Genomic DNA, 24,488 nt, shown 5'->3' with positions numbered 1-24,488 from the left:
TATTATGTTTTCTGTACACTCCGTAGGTCGTGTCATTACTCCGGCTCGTAAACGATATCAGGTATGGTCGGACCATTGCATTAAATTGATGTCCCTTTTTCGGTATTTTCTTCTTGTGCATAGACTCTGTACTTGTTAAGTCCTCTTCTTCTCGATCTGGTTCATACTTTCTCTTCTTTACAGTCGGCAATTCATCTTCAACTTCTGTCTTCATAATGATGGCTGGTTCTTCCTTGTTTTTAAGTTCGTCGAGGCGACTAGTGATTGGTTTAAATATCTCCTAATTTGCCATCTCACGTGCAAGACTGGTTCGTCTAGCAAGTAAATATTTTTCACGAACAGACTGTATAGCTCGATGAAGGTCACTGGCCAGGTCCGACATTGTACTGGCTGAAAACTTATTGCAAGACCTCTTTTTATACTTTTTCAATCGTTCGCAGAAACTTCTTTCTTGTGTTTGGCCAAATCTTAACTTAATTTGTTGACAAGTGAGATAGATATGCTTTCAGACTACTGTGAAAAGTCCTCAGATCGTCACGTCTTTGTGCATTCGATACTTTGATCATGTCGCGAATGCGAGAATCCGAGGTTTCCACATGCTGGTCGATGGCAACGAGATACTCTAGTAATTCCTTTTTCACACTGTCTACTTTTTGAGCCAGTAGCGAAATGTATTTGCGGATATCGCCGTCATGAGACTTGAGAGCAGTACGTAAGTCTCGACTGCTACGACCGAATTTCGAAATGCTATAACTCATGTTTGGCAATAAACTGGTCGAAACCTCGTCTGTACCTGCCCTTATATAGAGGCCAGTCTTTGACTATGACTATAAATCCATGTTCTTCTTTCCAACACAAGGAGCACATGTCTTTGAATTCCTGGAATGTCATGTCGGTGTTTACATGATCATCATAAGCGTGGCGTAAATTAAGTTCGTCCATGCGAAACAAAACCATGACATTTGCGTTGTCTCGTAGGAGATATTTTGGAATACGACTGTAGGTCTGACACAGGTATACGCAGTCTACCTTGGCGTGTCTGCCCATGGAAAAGTACTCTTGTATTATGCCTTGTGTCTCGCACATTACATCGTCGAAAACAAACACGGAATTAGGCTTTGCTTCGTTTGGAGGTACAACATCGGTATTATAGCTAAACGGAAAATACTCCAGACCATCCACCGAGCGTAGAACGACAGCCAAGCGCTGGTACTTTGGCTGTTGCAACGACTTGGAATACAAGTAAACGTTCTCGAACCGAAGACCGTTTGGCTCCTCCAGTAAACTCAGTAAAAACACGTCTTGCCACAGTTTGACGGTCCTGCTATGATGCAACTTATGGCAGAAGGCAACAGTAAGCCATGTCGTGATTCAAGCGCAATAAATACATCGTCTTGCGTAATGAACACGGGCAAACACACTTCTTGCTTGACGACATGCATTGTACTAAAGTAATTGTATAAAATCAAACACATTTATACTTTCTGGTCAGTTGCATGTAATGACTCGAAGAGGTAAGAACAAAAAACTCATCGGTGCAGGACTCGTGAACTCGCTGATAAACAATCTACCATTCGAGCTACACATTCCCGGCTACAGATTCTGCGGCCCCGGGACTAAACTAGCGAAAAGGTTAGCTCGCGGTGACGTGGGAATTAATTCTTTCGACGAAAAGTGCAAGGAGCACGATATCGCCTACTCGCTCAGCAAGGATCTGGAATCCAGACACCGGGCCGACGAGATATTGGCACAGGAAGCCGAAGATATAAGTAAATCGTCGAACGCGGGACTAGGAGAGAAAATCGCAGCGTGGGGCGTTTCCAAAATCATGAAGGCAAAGACGAAATTAGGACTGGGTGCTCGTCGAGCCAGCTCCATCAAGTCAAAGACTAACTCACGCAAGACCAAACGCAAGACTGGTGCAGGCGTGCAAAAAGCCAAGCAAAAATTACAGACTCTCGACAAGAAGATTATAGGAGTATTTCTTCCTTTGCTTTTGCGTGCATTGGGTGCTCTCGGCGGCCTCATCGGTGCAACGAGCTGTATAGTGCGGGCAGTCAATACTTCGAAGAATGAGCGCAAGCAGTTAAAAGAAACACAGCGACACAATGCCAACATGGAAGCCATTGCCATGGGTAAAAAAAAACAAAAAAAAACGGCGCAGGACTCTACTTGCAACCTCACAAATCAGGTCGAGGCATGAGAAAGAAACGAATGAAAAAATCCTAAGTTCTTTGCCGAAATGTCCGCTCACCAATATAGATTTGTTCAAATATGCTCGAAAACCTAAAATACCAAATTTCCGCGGCGTGTTTATGCGAGACACTTTGCCCAGCAAGCAAAAAACGTACGAACGCACCATAATTAATTTAGACACGTCGGCGGGTCGCAGCACGCACTGGGTGGCTTATGTAAAGACGGGAAAAATGGCCGAAAACTACGATAGTTTCGGTAATTTACGCCCTCCGCCAGAACTGCGACATTACCTGGGCCGGTCCACGATGATGTTTTACAGTTACGAAACGGAAAAGAGGCCTAATCAAACAAACTGCGGACACTTGTGTCTTCGCTTTTTAACAAACAAAAATTAGCTGACAAATAAAAATTGCTACTTAAAGGTTGTGCAGTGATGATAATTTATTAGTCATGTCAATAACACTTACATTGACAGGTCACACATCTGAGTGCACGCGGTACATTTCCCGCCTCTGGATTTAGACGGAGAATGGTGTATCGGACTCGTAGATTTTCAAACATATAATGCCATACCTAATATCGACGAGGAAAACTGCAAGATGTGCTTCCTGAAAAGCGATGGGACCGCTAATGAAATACGGTTACCTGTTGGCTCTTACGAAATTGATGACATTGCAAATTACATCAGGGATATGATACCACAGGATGTAGACTTTCAACTGCGTGGAAATCCAAACACTCAAAAAAGCATTCTAACATGCAGTGAAAATGTCGATTTTACGAAACCTGGGACCATAGGTACGATGCTCGGATTCGAATCAAAGGTGTATGATACAGGAAGAACGTAAGAATCTACGCGCGCAGTAAACATTTTGCCTGTGAATGTCATAAGAATAAACTGTAATTTGGCAAGTGGAACGTATCTCAACGGAAGACTAAACAACATGCTGCACGAGTTTTCGCCGATGGTCCCGCCAGGATATAAACTGGTAGAAGTACCGCAAAGTGTCATTTATGTTCCAGTCGTCGTGAAGTGTGCACACGAAGTCGTCGTCAGAATCGTTGACCAGCGCGGACGATTGGTGAATTTTCAAGACTAAGAAATTACATTACGTCTGCACTTGAAGCGATGGGCATAAAGTTCGTAACACCGAACAATTATAAAAGAAATCGTATTGTCGTGAATAAGAACAGTTCTCTACCAGACATCGGTGCCTTAACACCTGACAACATAAAGTATCTTCTTAGTATTGGACAAGTGCCGAATAAATATGGAAGACGAAATCCTCAACGTGAAAGATCCGGTCATTTTTGATGACAGCATTATGAAAATGTAATTGCACGAGTACCAGCCTTTCCTGCTCGGACCGTACGCACTACCATCGAAAGTACGCATTGCTGTACAGCACCAAGATATTTTTACAGAGACACGCTGACAAAATCGGATGGTACGCACCCGACAACGACGTCAATATCCTGCAATGGTATTCTTCACCTAATCGAGCGCATTACATATGTACTCAATGGTGTCGAGGTAGACCAGACGAGAGATGTAGGCATAACATCTGCTATGAAAAATTACCTTTCGCTCACGCCAAATGAACTGTCTGCTGCAAAGATGGCCGGTTGGGCTCTCGAGAATGAATATAAGCTTCCGGTTTATGCCGAAGGGAAGTTCGAATTTGTGTTCTTCTGTCCATGCTTCTTGGTTTCGCTGAGGACTACAAGCATATAATCATTAATTCGAAACAAGAGCTCGTACTGCTTCTAGCCAACACACACATTAATGCAATTGTCGCCGCTGCAGAAATCCCTCAAGATGTCTCGCTAACACTACAGTCTATCGAAAGGATGCTGCCCCACATCCAAGTGAGCACCGTTGAACGAGTAAAGATGTTGAAGAACATAGAAAATGGCAAGAACTTCGATGTGCCATTCCGATCCTGGAGCCTGGAAACTTATCCTGGCTTGCCTCATAGTCAGCGTATCAATTGGATAGTAAAGTCCAGCTTCGCTACGGAAAAAACAAGATACATCATCGTCGGGCTTCAGACCGGAAGACAGCTCAATGCAGGAGTCGAATGAATGGCTATGTAAATATTATCACGGGCTAGAGTGGGACGAAGGAAAAATTCCGTACCACCAAGTGAAAAACCCTATTTCAGATTTACTAGTTGAAAACGAAATAATCTACGTCGCCGGACCTGAACAGAAGAAATGGCTGAGCAAGTTGTGTGATGCACCTGTTGAAGTTGTTGACCTACAGACCGACTACGGCTGTCCTTCCCTGCGCAAGCTTAGTGCAATATACGACGTGCAGCCACTTGACAAGTTTGAACATGTCTTTGCCTGTACAAACTCGCAGTTGATGCAGAAATGGCACACACAATGTTAGTAGGAGCCTGCATATATAAATGGCATACATACGTACGTGCCTTCAGTTGTCGTTCGACCTGCAAGAAGATGTTTACATTTCATCCTGCTAACGTGTACATGAGCGCAAGACCTAGCTTCAGCATTATCGAGTACACTACTAGGATTCCGGGTATCTACGTACATATACAGAAACCTGTGATGGAGGCGCTCAGCATGGGCGGTTTGCGCACTTTCCTGTGTCCTACGAACCGACCCAGCAGCTGGTAGATTGTTGCGAACCTGGAAACTGTGCCATCTATCACATGAGACCACACACAATCCTTCCTGCTAGCATCGCTGAGGTAGTCGCCTCGTCTGCATGTGCAACACCAAACATGTACGTGTTGCAACCTGTTGCGACCTGTGATGCTTCTACGCAGACATCCAAACGGTGTGCGTCTCGTCGTCACAGTTCAGGCAGTGAATCTGTACCAACTGGCACTGAGCCAAAGCCCAGGCGTAGACGTGGTCACAGACGTCATCGATCATGTCTTGTCGGAGTTGTCGACGTCGCAGAAGTTGACCAGCTGGAAACCTGTGTTCCTGATCCCGTGGCCTGCGAACCAGTTGGAACCGGAGTCGATGTTACAGTGCGTGCGTCATTAAAGACTTTGCTTGTTAAAATGCTTGATTCCTTAACATAATGTGTATTTGTGTATGTTTTATAAATAAATGTGTAAAACTTGTGTGTGTTTTTATTTCTATAATTTTTAGGTACCTAATAAAAAATGATTTTAAATACAGACAATATTTTGACTCATGTAGTATACCAGTAGACCGCGGGTATATAAGCGAGGTTCAGACGACTGGACCCGCAGTTCACCTGTGACCACGGTGCAGTACGGACCTGCTCTCTTCAGGTAGTTTCGTGAGGTTTAGTTATGTCGACCGGAATAGACTGTTTACCATCGTCTACGGGAACCTTTACGACAGCTACGACGGAGAAGGTGCAGATCCCGTTGGCAACGTCGACGACGTCAACATTGGAGGAGATTTCACTAGATGTGATACCACCATCAGCTGAAGTTTCATCATCTGCATTCCAGACTTCAATTAATGAAGAGCGTACAGCGCATCAATGCAAATATTGTGGCGCATCTTTTACTAAACCTACAAATGCGCACCGACATGAAAGAAGCAGCTGTCAGAATAATGCTCAAATAATAATGTTTCAGTGTATAAAATGTAATAAACTAATTTCACTTCTCGATACCTTACATCATCATTATAAAAAATTCTCCGAGAAAGTTAAGTGCGAGTATAATAAACATGGTTATTGATTTGACTCATGTGTTGCACCAGCTGATGAGACTATATAAGTGAGACCCTGGTGATATGAACTTCAGTCCGTATCTGACTGTGGTGATGAACGGATCGGATAGTTAGACTTGTATAACATAATAGACCGGTATCTAGCTATTCTTGATAACTCGATGGCATCATTACCACTATCTAGACCAACCTGGATCGAACGTCTACCATCATCAGTGCAGAGCACGATGACAACGATGTCTACAGCTACACCTGCTCTTTCAGCACAGCAGGAGATTTCGACGCGTGCAACATATTCTGCAGAGCAGACCTCAACGGCTTCAGAAGTTAACATGTCAGCAGTGTTACAATGGTTGTCAACAGTTCCAATGTCATTGATGAAGGAAGGAGCATCCAGCGGTGTTCCATCATCCGACTGCACGTACTGTGAGAACATCAAAAACTTGAAATTACGGGATTATGTAATACACAATTGTAGTAATTACTCTGAAAGCATTAAATATCAGTGCAACAGGTGTTTAGGGAAGTTTGTACAATATGGAAGATTAAAACGGCACCAGGAATTGTGATAGACTGGCTGTACATTCATCGGAATCAAGCTGTATATTTTGTAACAAAACATTGGCAAATATTCAAAGTGCACAACGACACGAAATTTATCACTGTCCTTTTAATGAAGTCGATAATTCGTCTTTGTGTGAAAATTGTGGTGTACCAATATGTCGACCTGATAAACTGAATAGACATTTACGAACATGTAACAGACTTGGTCCATACAACAGGAAGACTGTTTGAATCAAGGAATCCACAAAACTGTAGTAATTTGTCTGTGTATTTTTTTTGTACTTGTAGTAGTGTAGAATTAATGTATTAAAATTTTTTAATAGATTTTGTGGTGTTTTTATTTTCTCGAACCTTACACTTTTGTGGTACTTTTTTAAAATATTAAAGTTATTTTGTATCGGCCAGGGATCGAACCAAGGACCTTAGTCGATATAATCAATCATTATATAGATTACAAATTTATTTAATGAATTTTGAACTTTTTCCCGAATCTCTAGCATTAAAATTACGAATTTCCAATATGGTGGTGTTGATGTCTGATAGGATGATTGTAGTAGAGGATTTAGAGTCTCTTTACGAATGTTGAACATGGTTGATTGAAATTATTATTTTTTACATAAAATTAAAAATTATTGCATCGATCGGGTATCGAACCGAGGACGGGAATCGATCGAATCAATATGTAAATAATGAGTGATTTATTTATTGAATATTGGAACTTTTCCTGAATTTCTAGCTAAATAATTACGGATTTCCAAGATGGCGCCTAAATTTCAAGATGGCGGTTCTCACAGCAATAATTAATTACTGCACTCTAGCGGGTAAGAATTAAAATAATATATCATCAGCGCACTCTCGCCGACGATACAATTATGATGGCTTCCAGCAACGAAGACAAGATGGCGGACATGACGTCATACTAGGTGACGATATATATGCTTTGAAAAAAAGTGGTGGGAGTCAGTCTGCCTGCAGCCACCATTGAGGAAGGAGCCTGTCACCATTTTAAATTTTTTTTGCACTCGTCGGGTTCGAACCGAGGACTTCGATCTCCGTGTCGTAAATATATGTTTTTTTATTATTTTTTACTCAAATTTTATTAATTAAATTTTTTTATAATTTTTAATTTTTTTTCATTAAAATCAGATAATAAATAAAGATTTTAAAGATTGCGGGTGTAACGGAAATTGCAACGGTGACGTCATCAACCAACATGGCGGAACACACAATGCCGTAATGTTCGAGAAAACACTATGAAGTCATACAAAATGGCGGATCCAAGATGGCGGATCCAAAATGGGCGCCGGGGTCAAGGTCTAGGTCAAAGGTGAAGGTCACAACCATCCAAGATGGCCACAGTGACGTCACAATCCGAGATGGCGGACCCCGACTCTGGCTCCACTCGCCGGCGCCAGGCACCGGAGGAACTATTATAATTGCAGCGGTAACGTCATAATCCATGATGACGTCAGAGGCTTATCAAAGGCTGTAGACATGGATGCTTAAGCCTACATATGGACATTTCTAGCTGCTGGGATTTTTAAGGAATAAAACGGGAAATTTTTCCTCAAAACGGGAATTTTTGAGTCATTTTGAGTCATTTTTGAGGAATTTTTGAGTCAAAAATGGCCGCCGTGGCGTCAAAATCCAAGATGGCAGACCGGCTCTCGGCTTCACAGCCAGAAGCCAGGCGCCGGAGGAACTATTATATACTACTCTGATTGTCTTTATGTTGTGCTATTAATACTTGTATTTTTAATTAAAAAAATATCTTCAAGTTACACGAAGGCATGGTTCGTGAGTGTACGAAAGAATTTGTGTAATGTGGCAATTGCCGTGGAGATATAACTTCATGCTAGCACAGACATACATAGTTGCAGTGTAATGAGACAACAAATTTTTATTAATTTTTTTTTCGCGAAAAATACACACCCCCTAGATATAGTTCTTAAATGACACAATGAGAGAGATAGTGTAAATGTGTAACATCTGACTTATTCAGGAGTAACGAAGGTGTGTATCCTCGTCAAGCCATCCTGGTTCCTATTTAAGAGTATCCTAGGACTATGGAAGCCATTCCAGACGGATTCAGGGAAGGATCCCTACAATAGGTTTAATTCCTTCCCCAACTTCCCTTCACTGTCGTTAGTCACATGTGGCCGTCCGTAGTGACCTCTGACTACGTGACGCCGACGAAGAATTCCAGGATGACACGAACAAAGTGTCCGCGCGGAAGAAAAGAAGGTCGCTGCGCCGATTTGGCAGTGAGTAAATCGCGCCGTCACCCGCTAGTATGGATGGGGGGAATGACATTTGAGTAGAAGGCCAGAGACGGCGAGTTGAGGTAACGATCCAGTTCGAAAGCTACCCCCTCCCTCCTCTTACTGGGCCCGCTTCATATGCATGCCCGGTGCGCTGTGATGACCACAGACGTGTTTTCGTCGCTTTTCGCGGTGAGAAAAGTAGGGAATGAAAGAAAGATAAGTAATGCGGGGTTCATCCATGAGAAAAGCGCCTTTCTCGTTCGGGAGTTCGAGAAGATTCCGTCTCCTTTCGAGGGCGCTCCGCCACGCCCACCGCTGGAGTGCTGAGTGGCAGAGGAGTGAGTGGCCAGTGCAGCCATTCGTCACCAGGGGAGCCAGCTGTCCCTGGTAAAATTTTCACGACCACAAGTCCAAGCTCCCAAAACCCCGCACGGCAGACTCTTTCCTACTCTGTCCAACTATACGTCCAGACTATCCTCTGTCTCCTGCATACTCCTGCATGTTCCCCCACATCCCGCATGTCTGTGCCCAGGGTTTTCCCTGTGTCCATTCATGGTTTTACTTATCTCAAACTAAGCATTTTTCTTAATATATGAGTGTTAGTCTAGGCGCTAATCGAAGACTTGGCCGGCCAATCCCAGCACAGACCACTCGATGAATGCGACCCTCTCCCTGCATGGCTAATATCCAACATCACTACGCGTATAGGCTTCGGACTGAGACGCATCTAGGTGTATCCCTAACACGCACCTGAAATTTAACTGAAATAAATATAACATAAAATAAATATTTTTCAAAAATTTTTACTCAGTATAAATTCTAAATATGCAACTATGTTAAGGAATTAACAAAAAAAAAAGTTTTCTGAGTTTAAAAATCTTAATGTTGTTAATCATGTTAAAAATTTTGAAAGGTTAATTAGCTTGGTATGTTTTCAACATAGAATCGCAAGGGTAAAACATTAAATATATAAATAGTTAAACTACCTTGTTTAGTACCATACCACTAGATGTGTCAAACTTAACTTGATGACACAACCTATTATATGTGTGACAACTGTGCCCATTAAATAATGTAGAAATTTGGGTTAAAACTTTTCTGTAAAAAAGATTCTTTACATTTGCTTTCTACATAAACATTTTGATACAACGACGATAATTATGACCTTTTACGGGCGGGGGGGGGGGGGGGGTTGAATTTTATAATTAATATAACAATGTTTTTAGTAATTATGTTCAATTATCAATGTTAATTATTTAAATCCTGGATTGTGTTTTCACATGTATGCTTTATACATGTCAATTTAATAGTGAGCTTATAAAAATTTATATATATATTTTTTAATGTCATAACAACATATAGTTGGAAGTTTATGTGTTACTGTGTGTATATTATGTAACATAAATATGATTTTGCTACTTCAGAGAATTATACTTCTAAAATAAATTTTGTCACCAAATTACCTCGACTATAATATCCCCAAATACAATATGTATCACTAAATTACATAAAAAAAGTAAATATAAAAATTTATTTACAAATTCATTGTTTTAGAGTATCAATTTTCTATCAGGTTTAATGTACGAACGAAAGTGTATATTGAGATTTACTGTTGATAAACATATTATTTTTCAACATAGATTACGGCCAATTATCAATAGTTGTGAAATATCACCAAATTACATCGGTTTATTCTACTGAGTACTACCTCGAAATAAATTTTTTTATATATGCAACAATAAACATATTGCACAAATATACAATATCCTTCTTGTAGTATTACAAAATTTATTTTTTGGCTCCTGACACACAAAGGATTTTTTTAAATGTACACAATCTTTTTTGTAGATGTGTAGACACTTAACCACATACATGCGGCACTATGTCTTGATTAACTCCAAGCTTACTCAAGACGTATAAGATTCCTTAGCAGATTCAAATATTGATAATTGCAAGGTAATTCTACGAGACAATAGGTTTCAGTCACGAATTTTGTATTAACTAAACTTTAGAGACAAATAATATAATTTATTTCTGTCTAGATAGTTAACTCGTTTTACAACTTTAAATAACTCGACGGAATGAATAAATATTGTTTGAAAAACATTAATTTGTAAGACAGAATATTCTTAGGAAGTAAAATTACAGGGTTGGGCATTTATCAGATACTGTGTAAGTATTTTTCTCTGTGTGTAATTAAAGTGCCTGAGTAACCTACGTCATCAGCAACCACAATGTTAAGAGTGATTTCTTGCTGTGTAAAGCGGAACCATTCGTTTCAAAAAGAACGGAAACGTATTCCTTTGTTCTTCAAACGTAGCCGTTTATCGAGGAGCAATTTAATTTATAATATGTTGTAGCAGCCTGACTGCAGATGATTAAATAATTTATGTTTCTTTTTTAAGTATTTTATTACCATTCAATAATAAGCTTATACAGTCACTTGCACTGCTTAAGTGTATTAAACAAATTAAGGAAAATGTTTTAGCTCACTGAATTCAGATTTGTTATATTTTCTTGGTATTGACATAAATAACATTCCAATTCATATTTAGCATAAATTGTAAATATATTTATTTCATTTCACACATAGTACAATAACATTTATAATATAAGTAAAATGACAATAATAATATACAATTAAATTGAATATATAAACATTCTAAGAAATAGACATTTAGTTCAATGAAACATGAAAGATAACTGTAAATCTGTGTAACACAACACAGAAACCATTCAGACTTCGATTGCTACAGGCTATTTACAATATTAGTTTTTATTAGTATCATTCATTCTGTTGGATGTTATAATCATCTTGAATTTTCCGTAGAATTATTTATAAGAGGAATTCAATAAACAATGGCAAAGCACTTCATGATTTTAATCCCGTTCTATTTTTGCATTACGAATAAGCCTTTGAATATTCAGACTCTTATAACATGTAAACTAAGGAAATGGTTGAATTATTGATGTATGCGTTTTCTCTACGAATTTTTCAGGTACTTAACGGCAATTTTGTAATGCAATTTTTTTTACACAGAAACGTTTATTGTTTATTTTAAGATCCAGAGCGAAATACAGTAATGAGCCTTACACCAGGCAAGAAGTATGCGAAGTTTTCTGATGATGGTTTAGAGACCGCTGACCATGGTTTATCTTAATTTCCATAAAAGGAAAACATAATATACCAAACCTTTGAAAAACAACAAAAAATATCCTAACGAATATATCATGTAACATACAATTATAACATGTTAGTAAGATGTAGTTTTCCCATACGATGCTTTGATCAACGGAATTGTTGTTTAAAATTAAGAAAAACTACATGTACAAATAAACAGCGTTACTAATGACTTTTGGGACATCAGGGTCACTTACAGTGAATTCACGGATTGTGACCCACATAATAGTAACTAGTTGAAACGTGATCGTTTCATTCGTCATTGAAGGCTACTGAAATAATTTTATCCGCCCGAGATTTGATTCCAAACGACACTGTCACGTCCCGACCAACCAGAACTAAAATACTGAAGCATCGCGCGCTCAAGCAAAGTCTGTGCAGAGGTGCCAGGAAAGTTTTAGCTGAGTGGAGTACAGGATGAGAACAATCTCTGTCCTTATCTACCAGTTGATATATATATACACACACACATATATATATATATATAGAAGTTATCTAGTAAAAAGGATAAGCAGAAAATAAAAAAAACCTGAACTTTCTCGAAATCACGCTAGTATTATGCGACAGTTCAAATTTCGGGGTGAGTATACAATAAATGTGTTGTACCCATCGCCGTACCAGACAGACGTCGCGTCACTGAACATGTGGGTGTAGCATACAAAGAGGTTATAAATGAGACGATTGACAGCGAGAAAAGAGAAAAAATACTGAGCTTTTAATTTGCGAAAAACAACAACTTCATATGTGGTGTCGGTTTCTTTATTTGCCAGGTTTGGGGTACGAGATTAGCTGGTCTTGGCGCTGAAGCCGGGCCGCTTGAAGGAAAGCAGCGGATCGCCTTAAGCTCCGGGTAAACCGGCTCCGGACGCACTATATCCACCGGGGAAGCCGCCTCCGGGCCCACCATATCCGCCGAAAATACCGCCTTCGGACGCACCATATACGCCTCCGAAACCGCCTCCTGACCCACCGTATCCGCCGGGGGAACCGCCTCCGGGCCCACCATATCCGCCGAAAATACCGCCTTCGGACGCACCATATACGCCTCCGAAACCACCTCCGGACCCACCGTATCCGCCGGGGAAACCGCCTCCGGGCCCACCATATCCGCTGAAAATACCGCCTTCGGACGCACCATATACGCCTCCGAAACCGCCTCCTGACCCACCGTATCCGCCGGGGAAACCGCCTTTGGGCCCACCATATCCGCCGAAAATACCGCCTTCGGACGCACCATATACGCCTCGGAAACCGCCTCCGGACCCACCGTATCCGCCGGGGAAACCGCCTCCGGGCCCACCATATCCGCCTAAAATACCGCCTTCGGACGCACCATATCCGCCGGGGAAACCGGCCCTGGACGCACCATATGTGGCTCTGGAAGTGCCGACTCCTTGGTAGCGCGCGGCCGCCGAGACCTCAGTGGCATTCTGCTTCGGGGACCTGAGGATGGCCTCCGGGATGGATGGCCGGGTGGGCTCTTGGGCGCCCTGCGGTTGGAAGCCGTTCTCGTCGACGGTGTAGGTGTAGGAACCGTGACCCACTTCGGCTACGGCTCCGGGTACGCCAGCTTGCTTCCGGACTCCGATCTCACCCGTTCTGATGCCGCTGGCGGTCGCGTATCTACGGCGCAGACAAAAAACTCCTTCGTGAACACACGAGTGCCCTTCGTGTATCGAGTTAGCACCGACTACAGCTTTTGCCAGTGCTTTAAATAGATCCAAGATATAATGGTGTTACAAAAAAGATATATCTACATTTAAAATTGTGTATTTAATCTTCATCGTCGTTAAACATTAAAACACACAAAATAATCAGTACCTATCTCGGACAATTATGCTGATCTTCAATTTGTGTTCAGACACTTAAAATATTTATGAAACATTAACTGATGAGGGTAGTTTTAACAAATAACTGCAAATTAAAGGAATCAGTATGCAATGTTGAAAGACTAAAATCATTACACTTATGTACATTTGATTGTGATGTTTATCTGCGTGTTTTTACCCATGGCTATATAGAATCTACTAAAAAATTATTTTATTTACTTAAAAAAAATCACAGATAGAAACTACGAAATTGTTTTTACTAATTACATAAGTTTTCGGGTTTTTGAAATGAAAATCAAACCATTGTTTATTAACTGAATTTTATATTTTAATGGCTAAAATTATTTTTTCGAGGTGAATATTGCTACATTTCTGTGTTATGTGGTGCTTGGCGGTGTGATGTCTAAATTTCTGTTATTTCTGTTTTATAACAATATTAACCTAATAACTTTTCTTAATTATGTAGATATTATATCAATATTGTAGTATTTCGTAGCCAGGGTAACTAACACATTTTCCATTTTCATGGGTTTTAGGGCACGTGTAAAGTTATGTCTGACATTTCTGCATCATTTTTTGCAGTAGTTTCAAGGTATATCGTGATTCAAACGACACGGTATAAACCCAGAACCCAAAAAGGTTTTAAGAATCATAGCACTTCAACACCAAAATTTAAAAATTCTATGGCTTTTTTAGAAGTAAAATATATGTTGCGGTAATGCAAATGAATAATAAATTATTTAAACACACTCTACTTATGCAAAAAAGAGGCGATAAAATATATCATTACGGTAGTTGCAGTGATTTTTTCAACTACATATATTATAAAAAGGTATCAGCTTATTGAAATTTTTATTTTTAGTTAGCAAGAAAAGTAAATTTAAAGTTTTGAAAGCAAACTTATTCGTAAATGCCATATAGATTATTATTTTATACTTCAACATGGCTGTTCCTACTTTGAATATTAAATTATCTCATATAAAATTTTTTAATGCCCATGCGAAATGTTCAACATAAAATAATTTTTTTACTTTTGAAGTTTGCAGATTTGATAACCATTTGACCTCAACTTCAGAACAGACACGCAATTCAGTAAACAAAAACCTCCATGATATACTCACTCGTAAGCGGAACTGCCTTTTCCGTTGTTGACGCTGTCGTTTTTCGGGTTGAGCACCTGGGGGCCTGATGAGGCGCGCTCTGCGGCGCTGGAGTTAGCCGCGGAAATCCATGGATTGACCTCGGCTCCTGGCAGCCGGCCCAAGATCCCGAGCAAACCAGGTCCGCCGATGGGAGCAGAGACGGAGCCCGGGGCGCCCCCGGCGACCGCCGCGCCGACCAGGACCAGCAGTGCCAACTGAGGGAAGGCAAGAACGCCAGTGATTACAAAGACTGGAACTTGCTCAAAACTTTGCAGGGCCCTTGCCCATTTACTTTTTATTGGCCGGAATATCTTACCTAAGAGGGCCCTTACCTTGGGCCTGCGATGGTTGAAGGAAAGCTCCCCTGAGAAAAGGACGTTCCGAAGTTAAACTTTTGTAAATTTTAATATAAACTCTTTTAAAGAACTTAGGAAGACATGCCAGTCACAATTTAACTGTTAATTTTTTTATTAATTTAATTTTTTTTAAGAAAATTAGAAACCCAAGGAAAATTTAAATGAAATGGGTCCTCGCATTACCCGAATTGCCTGTGTCTGAAGCCAACTCTGGAGATACGTCAAAAGTAGTCTCAAAATTAACCCTGTATGTGTTTACGTCAACATTTTTTACTACTGGTACGAATTATTTTTATGCGACCTAAATCTGCAAAGAATTAGGACAGCAATTAAATAATAAGTTGTTCACCATTTGAAAAAAAAATGTTTTTGATGGGTTGAATATTAAAATTTTTAACCAAAAGAAATTTTTCCGTTCAGTACAAGATAACACCCTTAATTATGCCAAAATTTCAATTATCTAGCTCTTCCGGAAATAAGTAAGAATTTGTGTAGCTAAGATAGTCAGTGAGTCGCATATGTGATTTCATAAAAACTTGGAAGCATTTGAGCTACAATGATAGGTCGAGGCAACCAATCTCAGCATCAACGAACCAACCACCCCTCCCTTAACCATTCGGCTTACCTGTGTCCCACAGAACCTGTGATCTGGCAAAGGTGCATCCAACCTCAACTAGCTGTCCAGGCCAGCACCGGAGCTAGGTCACCTCTCACTGCGTTTGCCATTAGAGGGGAGAATACACCTCAGGGCATGCTCCAAGCGATCAGAGCCAGCAACTGCTAGTTCGAGTCCTCAACATGCGACGTGGGCTAGTAGCGGGGACTCCCAGCATCAAAAAGGGTCTCCCTGCAATACTGCCTGGATTCTTCATGTACTTGTGGAGCTCGTACGGTCGATTATCATGTGAGATAGCGCGGCAGCTTTAATGGTCCAGAACACAGGAGATGTCTCGGGCACGTAGGGCCAGCCCCTCGGAGCTTAAAGCGTACAGTCTGGTTACTTACGTATTAACAGCAAAAGCCACACCTAGACTAGTCTTTCCGGTTACACCATTGGTTCTGCACAGTGAGCCAAAGCCTTTATGGACCCGACGGCATGAGTTCCCGACAGTGCTGATCCCCCAGGTAAATATCCGAAACTTCTGCCGTTGCCTGCACATAGGGCTTTTCCGCCTCACCTGATGCCTCTTTCCACACATCTGAGGATGTCGAGGGACGAGGACTTCCAGGAAGAGCTCGCTTTGTTCAACACTCTTGGTGTCACGAGGAGATAGTGATTCGGAGAGGCACCCTTTACGTGACCCTGTTGGATCCTGGCTCGGATACTGGAGCCGGCAACTGCCCCGACACCTCTGGCTGCAGGCACCTTCTCCCACAGGAGTCACGACCTCTCACAGATGGAAATTCAGATTGAAATTTCTAGAATTAAACGTCTTATCACCATTCGTAACTCCCCGAAGCCCGATGAAGGATGCAATAAAATGCAATATAGGTCAAAGATCAGACATTCCTACAAGTACTGATCACGGTTAGAAATGTCGCAACGATTGTTTGTCTTAAGTACCACTAATCCAGCTAAGCCCAATCAACGGAGTATTTTAGGTTGTGCAATAGGACAGCAACAGCAGTAGTAATTCGTCATGTACCAACCACATAGTGTGTTGGTTCAGTGCCACATGCAGACCTATAAAAGGCCCGTACCTAAACCTTATTTTCCTGGCATTATTCATATATTATGTTCATACATTTCGTATAATTTTAAGATTATAATTTATTAAATACACCACAGCTTAAAAGTTTTTCCTTCAGACGTCTAACCATAGAAATAGTAAATAATTATGTCTAGTAATAGATATTATTTTACTCTTATGCTAAGATGAAAATACTATATTAACATAATTGATGTAAAAATTATTTCCTCAGAACTAAAGGCTTCTAAGTTAAAATTATTATAAATTTTCTTTTCAAAGTTGAACTATTTTATCTATTAACGCTCATATTTTACATGTGGTCAAAAATCAAGGAAATTAATTTCAATAGCCACTAATAAAAAATGTTCGTCTGGTACAACGAAATGTTTAGGAAAATTGTTTGGTACAGTTGCGTTGTAATAGTTCGGTAGAAAACTAACTTTTAAAATACGTAACTACAATGGATCCAAAAACCGTCTAATTTGGATTTACACTGGTACGGCTCCGAGGTATACATCAACGAGTTATACACCACTGATTCTCGTAACATTACTAATCCGTTTATGAAATTACGAGTATGTCTTAAATGAAAATAACACCGACTGCTCTGTTAGAATTTACAACAAATTTACGGACTTCCCAACGAAGAATTTAACGGCAATAAACGAACAGTTCTTCGTTATTTCAGACAACAGAAGCTTCGTAGAAACTACACCGTTTATTAACTTCATCGCGGTAATTTTTGTTTTTAAAAACAAAGGTTAATTTGAAATTTTTTGCTTCTATACCAAGTTCAAAGAAGCGAAGTCAGTGTCGGTAAATTTACGATGATAGTAGTAAATTTACTCAGATCACTGGATAATTTGTGACCAGTGTTCTTGGTAAGTTGAAACAGCAAGTTTTTACCACTGTGTGATGCAGACACCTACCGGAGTCATGTTGCTCTGGTTGAAGTCGGCTGGCGAGATGTGACAAGCTCCAGTGTGGCGACGGTATTTATAGTGGTCAAGATAACGCGTGCGTGGTGGATCATTTGTCTTTGTATTGGTGGGTGGCGTGGGGAGTTAGGGTGAGAGATAACTGCACTAGTTCTCTTCGCCGCGGGAATCATCTCTGTCCTTGGACGAGAGATTATCAGCCTCGGCGTGGCCTGAAATTTGCCCTGTCGCTTTCGAAGACAATCGAATCCGAGTAGGAAACGCCTGAACTGAGTTTAGTTACAGCAGGGCGACTCGCGCTGGGCTTGTGTTTCTACGAGAACCCATTCCTTCTTTTCCGATGGACGTTTACGGGCTTTGCGATCCATGAACTCTTATTCGTACTATATTTAACTTTTATTATTATCTGACAGAGTCTGACTGTTGAAGTACGAAAGTCATTTGGTAATGTTGAAATTTAATGTTAGAAATTAATACAATCTGAGTGTATTTCTGCAATTTTTATTAAATAATCACATATGGAATACTTTTAAGTAAAACCTAGAGTTAGAAAACTTTTTTGCTTTGTCTGTATGATATGATTTAACTCATAAAAACTTGCTCAGTTAATGGACATAAATTTTATAATTTTCTCACAATTAATTAATGATTTAGATAATTATGATTAAATAACTATTTCAAAGTTTGAAATAAATTAGAATAATTATTTTGAATTTGTAAGTGGTGTCCATGAGATAACTTAAGTCATAAAGGTTTTTAAATGGTTTTTAACAACTTTTTTAAACATTTAAAAGGTATTAATTTTTTTTGTTAACCTGAGAAAGTAGCCGAAAGGTAATGTATAGGTAGTGTATTTCAGAGTAAGTGATTTTGTTTCATTGTTTCTTTTTTTTTCTGAACAAAATCCTAAATATGTTGTTTAATTGGTAACGTCTATACAATAGTGAAATTTACGCTTATTATGTCTAATATTTTTAACAGAACAACCAGATGGAATTATCCCGTTTTTAAAAACTATGTCCGGAAAGCACCTAGTATCTTATTAATAATTAAGATTTTATTTTAGGATATAATGATAAACACTGAAATTCATCTTTTCACTACTTCTGTACAAGCCAGAAAATTTGCCTATGTGTAACTACAGATGTTTTTTTTAACTTTATTTATATTTAAAATTTTAGAGTTCGTGTGAGCCCTAACGCGAAAGCTGCTATACTGCGCGCGCATACAGCTTGCCTCAATACTGACAGACATTTATGACAGAAGGGACTTAAAAAAATTTCACATCAATATTTATCTAATTTTAAATGGTTTATGAGTTTTTGTTTCGCTACTGATGGTATTTATGTTGCGCTATTAATACTTGTGTTTTTTAATTAAAAAAAAATCTTTAAGTTACACGAAGGCATGTTTCGTGAGTATACGAAAGAATTTGTGTAATGTGGCAATTGCCGTGGAGATATAACTACACGCTAGCGCAGACATAGCTATTTGTAGTGTAATGAGGCAACAGATTTATTTTTTCGCGAAAAATACACGCCCCTTATATATAGTTCCTAGTTCTTAAAAGGACACAATGAGAGAGATAGTGTAAATGTGTAACATCTGTCTTATTCAGGAGAAACCAAGGTGTGTATCCTCGTCAAGCCATCCTGGTTCCTGGTTAAGAGTATCCAAGGACTACGGAAGCCATTGCAGGTGGATACAGGGAAGGATACCTACAATAGGTTGAATTCCTTCCCCAACTTCCCTTCACTGTCGTTAGTCACATGTGGCCATCCGTAGCGACCTCTGACTACGTGACGCCGACGAAGAATTCCCGGATGACACGAACAAAATGTCCGCGCGGAAAAAAAGGAGGTCACCGGGCCGATTTGGAAGCGAGTGAATCGCGCCGTTACCCTCGCGGTTGGGACGGTGGAGGATTACATTTGCGTCGAAGGCCAGAGACGGCGAGTTGCGGTAACGATCCAGTTGGAAAGCTACCCCATCCCACTCCCTTAATGGGCTCACTCCATATGCATGCCCGATGCGCTGTTGATGACCACAGACGTGTGCCTGTCTCTCTTCGCGGTGAGAAAAGAAGGGAATGAATAAAAGAAAGATAAGTAACGTGGGTTCATCCTTGAAGAGAACGCCTTTCTCATTCGGTGAGAATTCGAGAGGTTCCGTCTCCCTTCGAGGGCGCTATGCCCCGCCCACTGCTGGAGTGCTGACTGGCAGCAGAGTGAGTGGCCTGTGCAGCCACTCACAACCACACTGGTCATGAATCCAGCAAATGGATACAACGACCACGAGTCCAAGGTACCAACCCCCCGCACGGCAGACTCGTTCCTTCTCTATCCAACTCTTCGTACAATCCGTCCTCTGTCTCCTGCATATTTCTACATATGCCTTTGCATCCATCATGTCTGTGCACTGGGTTTCCCTGTGTCCACGCGGTTTTTGACATGACAACTTCTAATAAATCGATGAACGCCGGCTGCACGCACGAAAAAGTGTCGCGTTACGAACATTGTTCCGTACGCTGTGTCCCGTTACGCTCATTGTTCATTTATGCTGTGTTCCGTTACGCTGTCGGCGAGTGCAGTAATAATTGGTTGAGTTACAATTGACTAAAAAATATTGGTGATTCATATAATTGATTTTAGATATTTGATTTCAGTTTATTTTTATGCAATCTTGTTCATAATTATATTTAAACATTATAGCTAAACACCAGTTTTTAAATTAATTTCAAGTCATCTACACGTGAACTGTTTCTTCGACTGTTTATAAAGTGAAGTGAAAAGTAAATGTGGTTTTCATTGCTTATTACAACAAAAATTTCGGTAATAAAAGTTAATTATTCTTTCATTTTAAAAATCTGATTACTAGTATAATTTCAAGTATTTATTATTTTATTATTAAAATAAAAAAATTATTCAATTTTATTCATAAAAGTTTGTTATGACGTTGTCGCGTTATACTATCGTCCGTAAACCGACTTTACAAACAACCAATTTTTTACCTGGCCCCAACTTGGCATAGTTTTAAGATAGGGGAGTTAGTCATTGTGCTAATCGCTGACATGGCCGGCCAATACCCGAATAAAGCACACGATGCATGTGTCCCTCTCCCTGCATGTTTAATCCCCAGAATAACTATGCGTATAGGCTTCGGCATGATACACATATAGATCCATCCCTAAACCGTACATGAAATTTAGGGTATGAAAACTTTGATAGAATATTCGAACATAAAATAAATAATTTTCAAACTTTTTTACTCAGTATAAATTCTAACTATGCAACTCTGTTAAGGCGTTAGACAAAAAAGTAGGTTTTCTGAGTTTAATAATCTTAACTTAGTTTATCTTTTAAGAGGTGCAATACATTTTGTAAGGTTACTTAGCTACGTATGTGTTCAACATAGAATCGCACAGGTAAAATATTTAAAATATATTAATAGTTAAACTACTATTCGTAATAGACGCTTTGTGGACTAAAATTTTAAAGATGAATACAGATTAGCTGTTGTAGCTCAAATAATAAGTGTATCAAATGTGGCTCCTATAATGTGTCTCATCCTTACATTGCACTCAGCATTTAAATTGACATTTGATTTAAATTTCCAATGCAATATATCTGCTAGTAGCTCCGTTTTTTTTTCTTCGTGTACTCTGTTACCAGATAATTGAGAAAAATGGTTTAAGACGCAACTATGTGATGCAATGAAATTTTTTAATATTGTATATAAAATATTGTGTTTTGTAAAGAAACAAATTTTAAATGAGAATTTTCGAAACACATTTTCCTGTTGTATTTCTTTAAATACATCATTTGATAATATTTATTATTATTATTATTATTAATTTTCAATTAGGGATAATTGATAGAGCGCTATCTTGGTTTTTTTATCATTTTTATATAATTTTAAACTAAAATTATTTTTCTATTTTAAGCATAGCACATGTTTTTTTTGTAATGCATTTTTGTTTTTTAATGGAGACAGGCTGCTTAAATAGTTTCTTCTGAAAAATAAATCATTAGTGTTTAACATTGATTTTTTTTCCCGCCAGAGTGACTTCGACTGTGATAGTACAGTCAAAAGACATTAACTTATATTCTAAAAATTAACAAATAGTTTTATTAAAAATGTTTAAATCCTAAATATATATTAACGAATTGGGTAGTATCTGGAGACATCAGTTCACTATTTACTACGTACTGCAATCTCAGCATGAGACAGACTACAGCTCGGACGTCTTCAAGGAGATTATTGTTGCAGGCGCGACCTTGCCGCTAGTCGGTTGCGCCATCTCCAACTCACGTCTCGAACCTAGCGTGTACAGTGCGTCGAGGCTGCAGAGTGACGCAGACCCGCTACTGTGTTCGGTCGTGAACGAGGCCGCAGCGGGAACAATCACTTGATTGGTTCGTCGTGCGTCAAGGCCACCGCTACCACCTCGCACCGCTATCTTCCCTCCGCGAGCCGGAAGCATGCACGCAGCATGTGAGCGAGTCATCCAGTACTACTGGCCAGTGTTGTGTGAACATCTCTTACCTCGGTAACGAGGAAATTCACGCGTTCTCATCTTGAAATTATATATATATTACAAAACTCGGACACGAAATTGATAATCATGTTAAGTTGTTTACAAAAACTGCTGACAGACCAACAGTGGAGAATGGATATGTAGACCGTTGGTACTACTTTAGAGAACTGTCAAATTTGAGATAATTTGAATGACGTAGGCTATAAATATATAATCGTTCTAGGTAAATTCCGAAGAAACCATTTTACAAAATCGTTTCTTGTAGAATGTACTCTACATATGAAACTCCGGCTAGTCAGGAAAGGTAAAAAAAAATGTGATGTTTATATCATTCTTAATTGAAGTTGTGAGATTGAGGTATTTAGTCACATTAATGAATTATAATATTTCCATAACATTTCATGACTAACGATACATTATATTAATAATCAATTAAACTGTATTTAAGAAATTATGCCATTTAAGATCGAGTTGGCAATTTTAATCAAAACTTATAGTGAAATACTGACGTCGAGCTGTTTTGAGATACGGTAAGTTTCCAAAATGTACGTGCTAATTTCATGTGTGCAGGCAAACATCGTTTTTTCTGTATACAGTTGGTCAATAAAAGAATGTCCCAGTTATGAATTTAAATCGTTTCATCTGTAAGCGTGAAGTGTTGGTCAGAGGTCACAATTAAAGAGATACTCAAACAGTTTTAGATAAGCGCATGCTCGAGTACTCCTTTGTGGTATTCTCGTTTCCAGCACCACTTACGCAAAAAGGCGACTCCTGAGCGTACAAAGTTTTCTGCGATTGGCCTAGAGTGAATCTGTAATTTCAAATTAAAAGTGTGTTTCGTTTGAACAAGAGTGGTTGATCGACGAAGACCCTGTCCGTTGGATTGGTCGTAATGGTCGAGAAACACAGAGCTCTTTTTCGCTGTTCTCCATGTTTTCCTGAAATAAAGTCATGCGATTTTTTTTTATTTTAAGGCTATATAAAAGTTTTTGATTACGTTCCGCCGCTACCTAATGATTTTCCAGTGTTGAGACACAGAATTGAAGAGGCTAGTGCTTCCATAATTCTGAACGTGTTAAAGTGTGGGAAGAATGGGACTTTAGGTTAAATATGTGCTGTATTACTAAAGGTGCACATTTTTAACATTAGTAAAATAATCAAGGTTAGTTTTCCTTCACTTTAATAAATGATTTGTTTAAACATTCTTAATTAAACCTAAACTAGGACAATACTATATGGGCATCCAGTATTTTTCAAATTAAAATATGACCCAAAATATGAGAAGCATAGGTATCTCAATGATTTGCCAATTATATTCTTTTGTTTATGGTTTCTACATATTCACCAATAAAAATCCTGAAAAAAAAAAGTAAAGCACCTTAAAACATAACGGTTGTAGTTGCTGATAAAAAATGGTTAATTTGCGTAAAGAACGTGATTATTTCTTGTTTTACAGTTGTTACAGCAAAGTTTCATGATAAACATTTCAAAGTTTTGCTTAAATAATTTCATTCATCGGGGTTGTACTTATTCTATAAATATAAATCATTAGAGAAAATGTAAAAATATGTTGACAGGTTAAATCAAAAGAGTCACCTGAGACTAGGTACATACGTTTAGAACATAAATACTGTTGCTACGCAGCATAATACACTGTACTTTTTTTTTTTTTGTAAATCAAATAGATATATTTATGAAAAAATCATATATTTGTAAATTTGTACATCTGTGTCACTACAAATTGGGTTCGCAGTAATACTGGGATCATATTCTTACCCGGAAATTTATAAGTTGGGTTTTCTAAGTAGGTACCTTAAATAGTTATTTGAAAACGGTTTACTGAATAGTTTCCAATACTTACTGCGTACATAATAAAATAAAAGATCAATTATTGAATATTTAATTATCTTTTTGACTATTAAAATATAATGTTTGAATGAAACATTATTAAATTATAAAATTATGCGGCAATTACTGTAAGAAATACTCAGAACTACCTCGAAATACATTTTTTTCATATATGCAACATTATACATAGCCAAGTGTGGTACTTTTATACAATATCCTTCCTGTAGTATTAAAAACTATTGTTTGGCACCTGGC

The 24,488-nt window shown here is 39.1% G+C and overlaps 1 protein-coding gene across 1 annotated transcript; it reads right to left on the bottom strand.

The window, feature by feature from the left end:
- Window positions 1–11,261: 11,261 nt before the first annotated feature.
- On the bottom strand, window positions 11,262–17,887 carry LOC134540046 (uncharacterized PE-PGRS family protein PE_PGRS46-like). The gene is made up of 3 exons (XM_063382490.1): window positions 17,840–17,887; window positions 14,843–15,078; window positions 11,262–13,515 (listed from the first exon to the last, which is right to left on the bottom strand). Exons 1-3 carry the CDS (start codon window positions 17,846–17,848, stop codon window positions 12,732–12,734), a joined length of 1,029 nt encoding a protein of 342 aa, XP_063238560.1. The 5' UTR covers window positions 17,849–17,887; the 3' UTR covers window positions 11,262–12,731.
- Window positions 17,888–24,488: the final 6,601 nt, after the last annotated feature.

The sequence above is a fragment of the Bacillus rossius genome, chromosome 16 (genome assembly GCF_032445375.1).
Source record: "Bacillus rossius redtenbacheri isolate Brsri chromosome 16, Brsri_v3, whole genome shotgun sequence".
NCBI classification, from domain to species: domain Eukaryota; kingdom Metazoa; phylum Arthropoda; class Insecta; order Phasmatodea; family Bacillidae; genus Bacillus; species Bacillus rossius.
The sequence above is the reverse complement of the archived record's forward strand: the minus strand, read 5'-3'. Positions and strand labels throughout refer to the sequence as shown.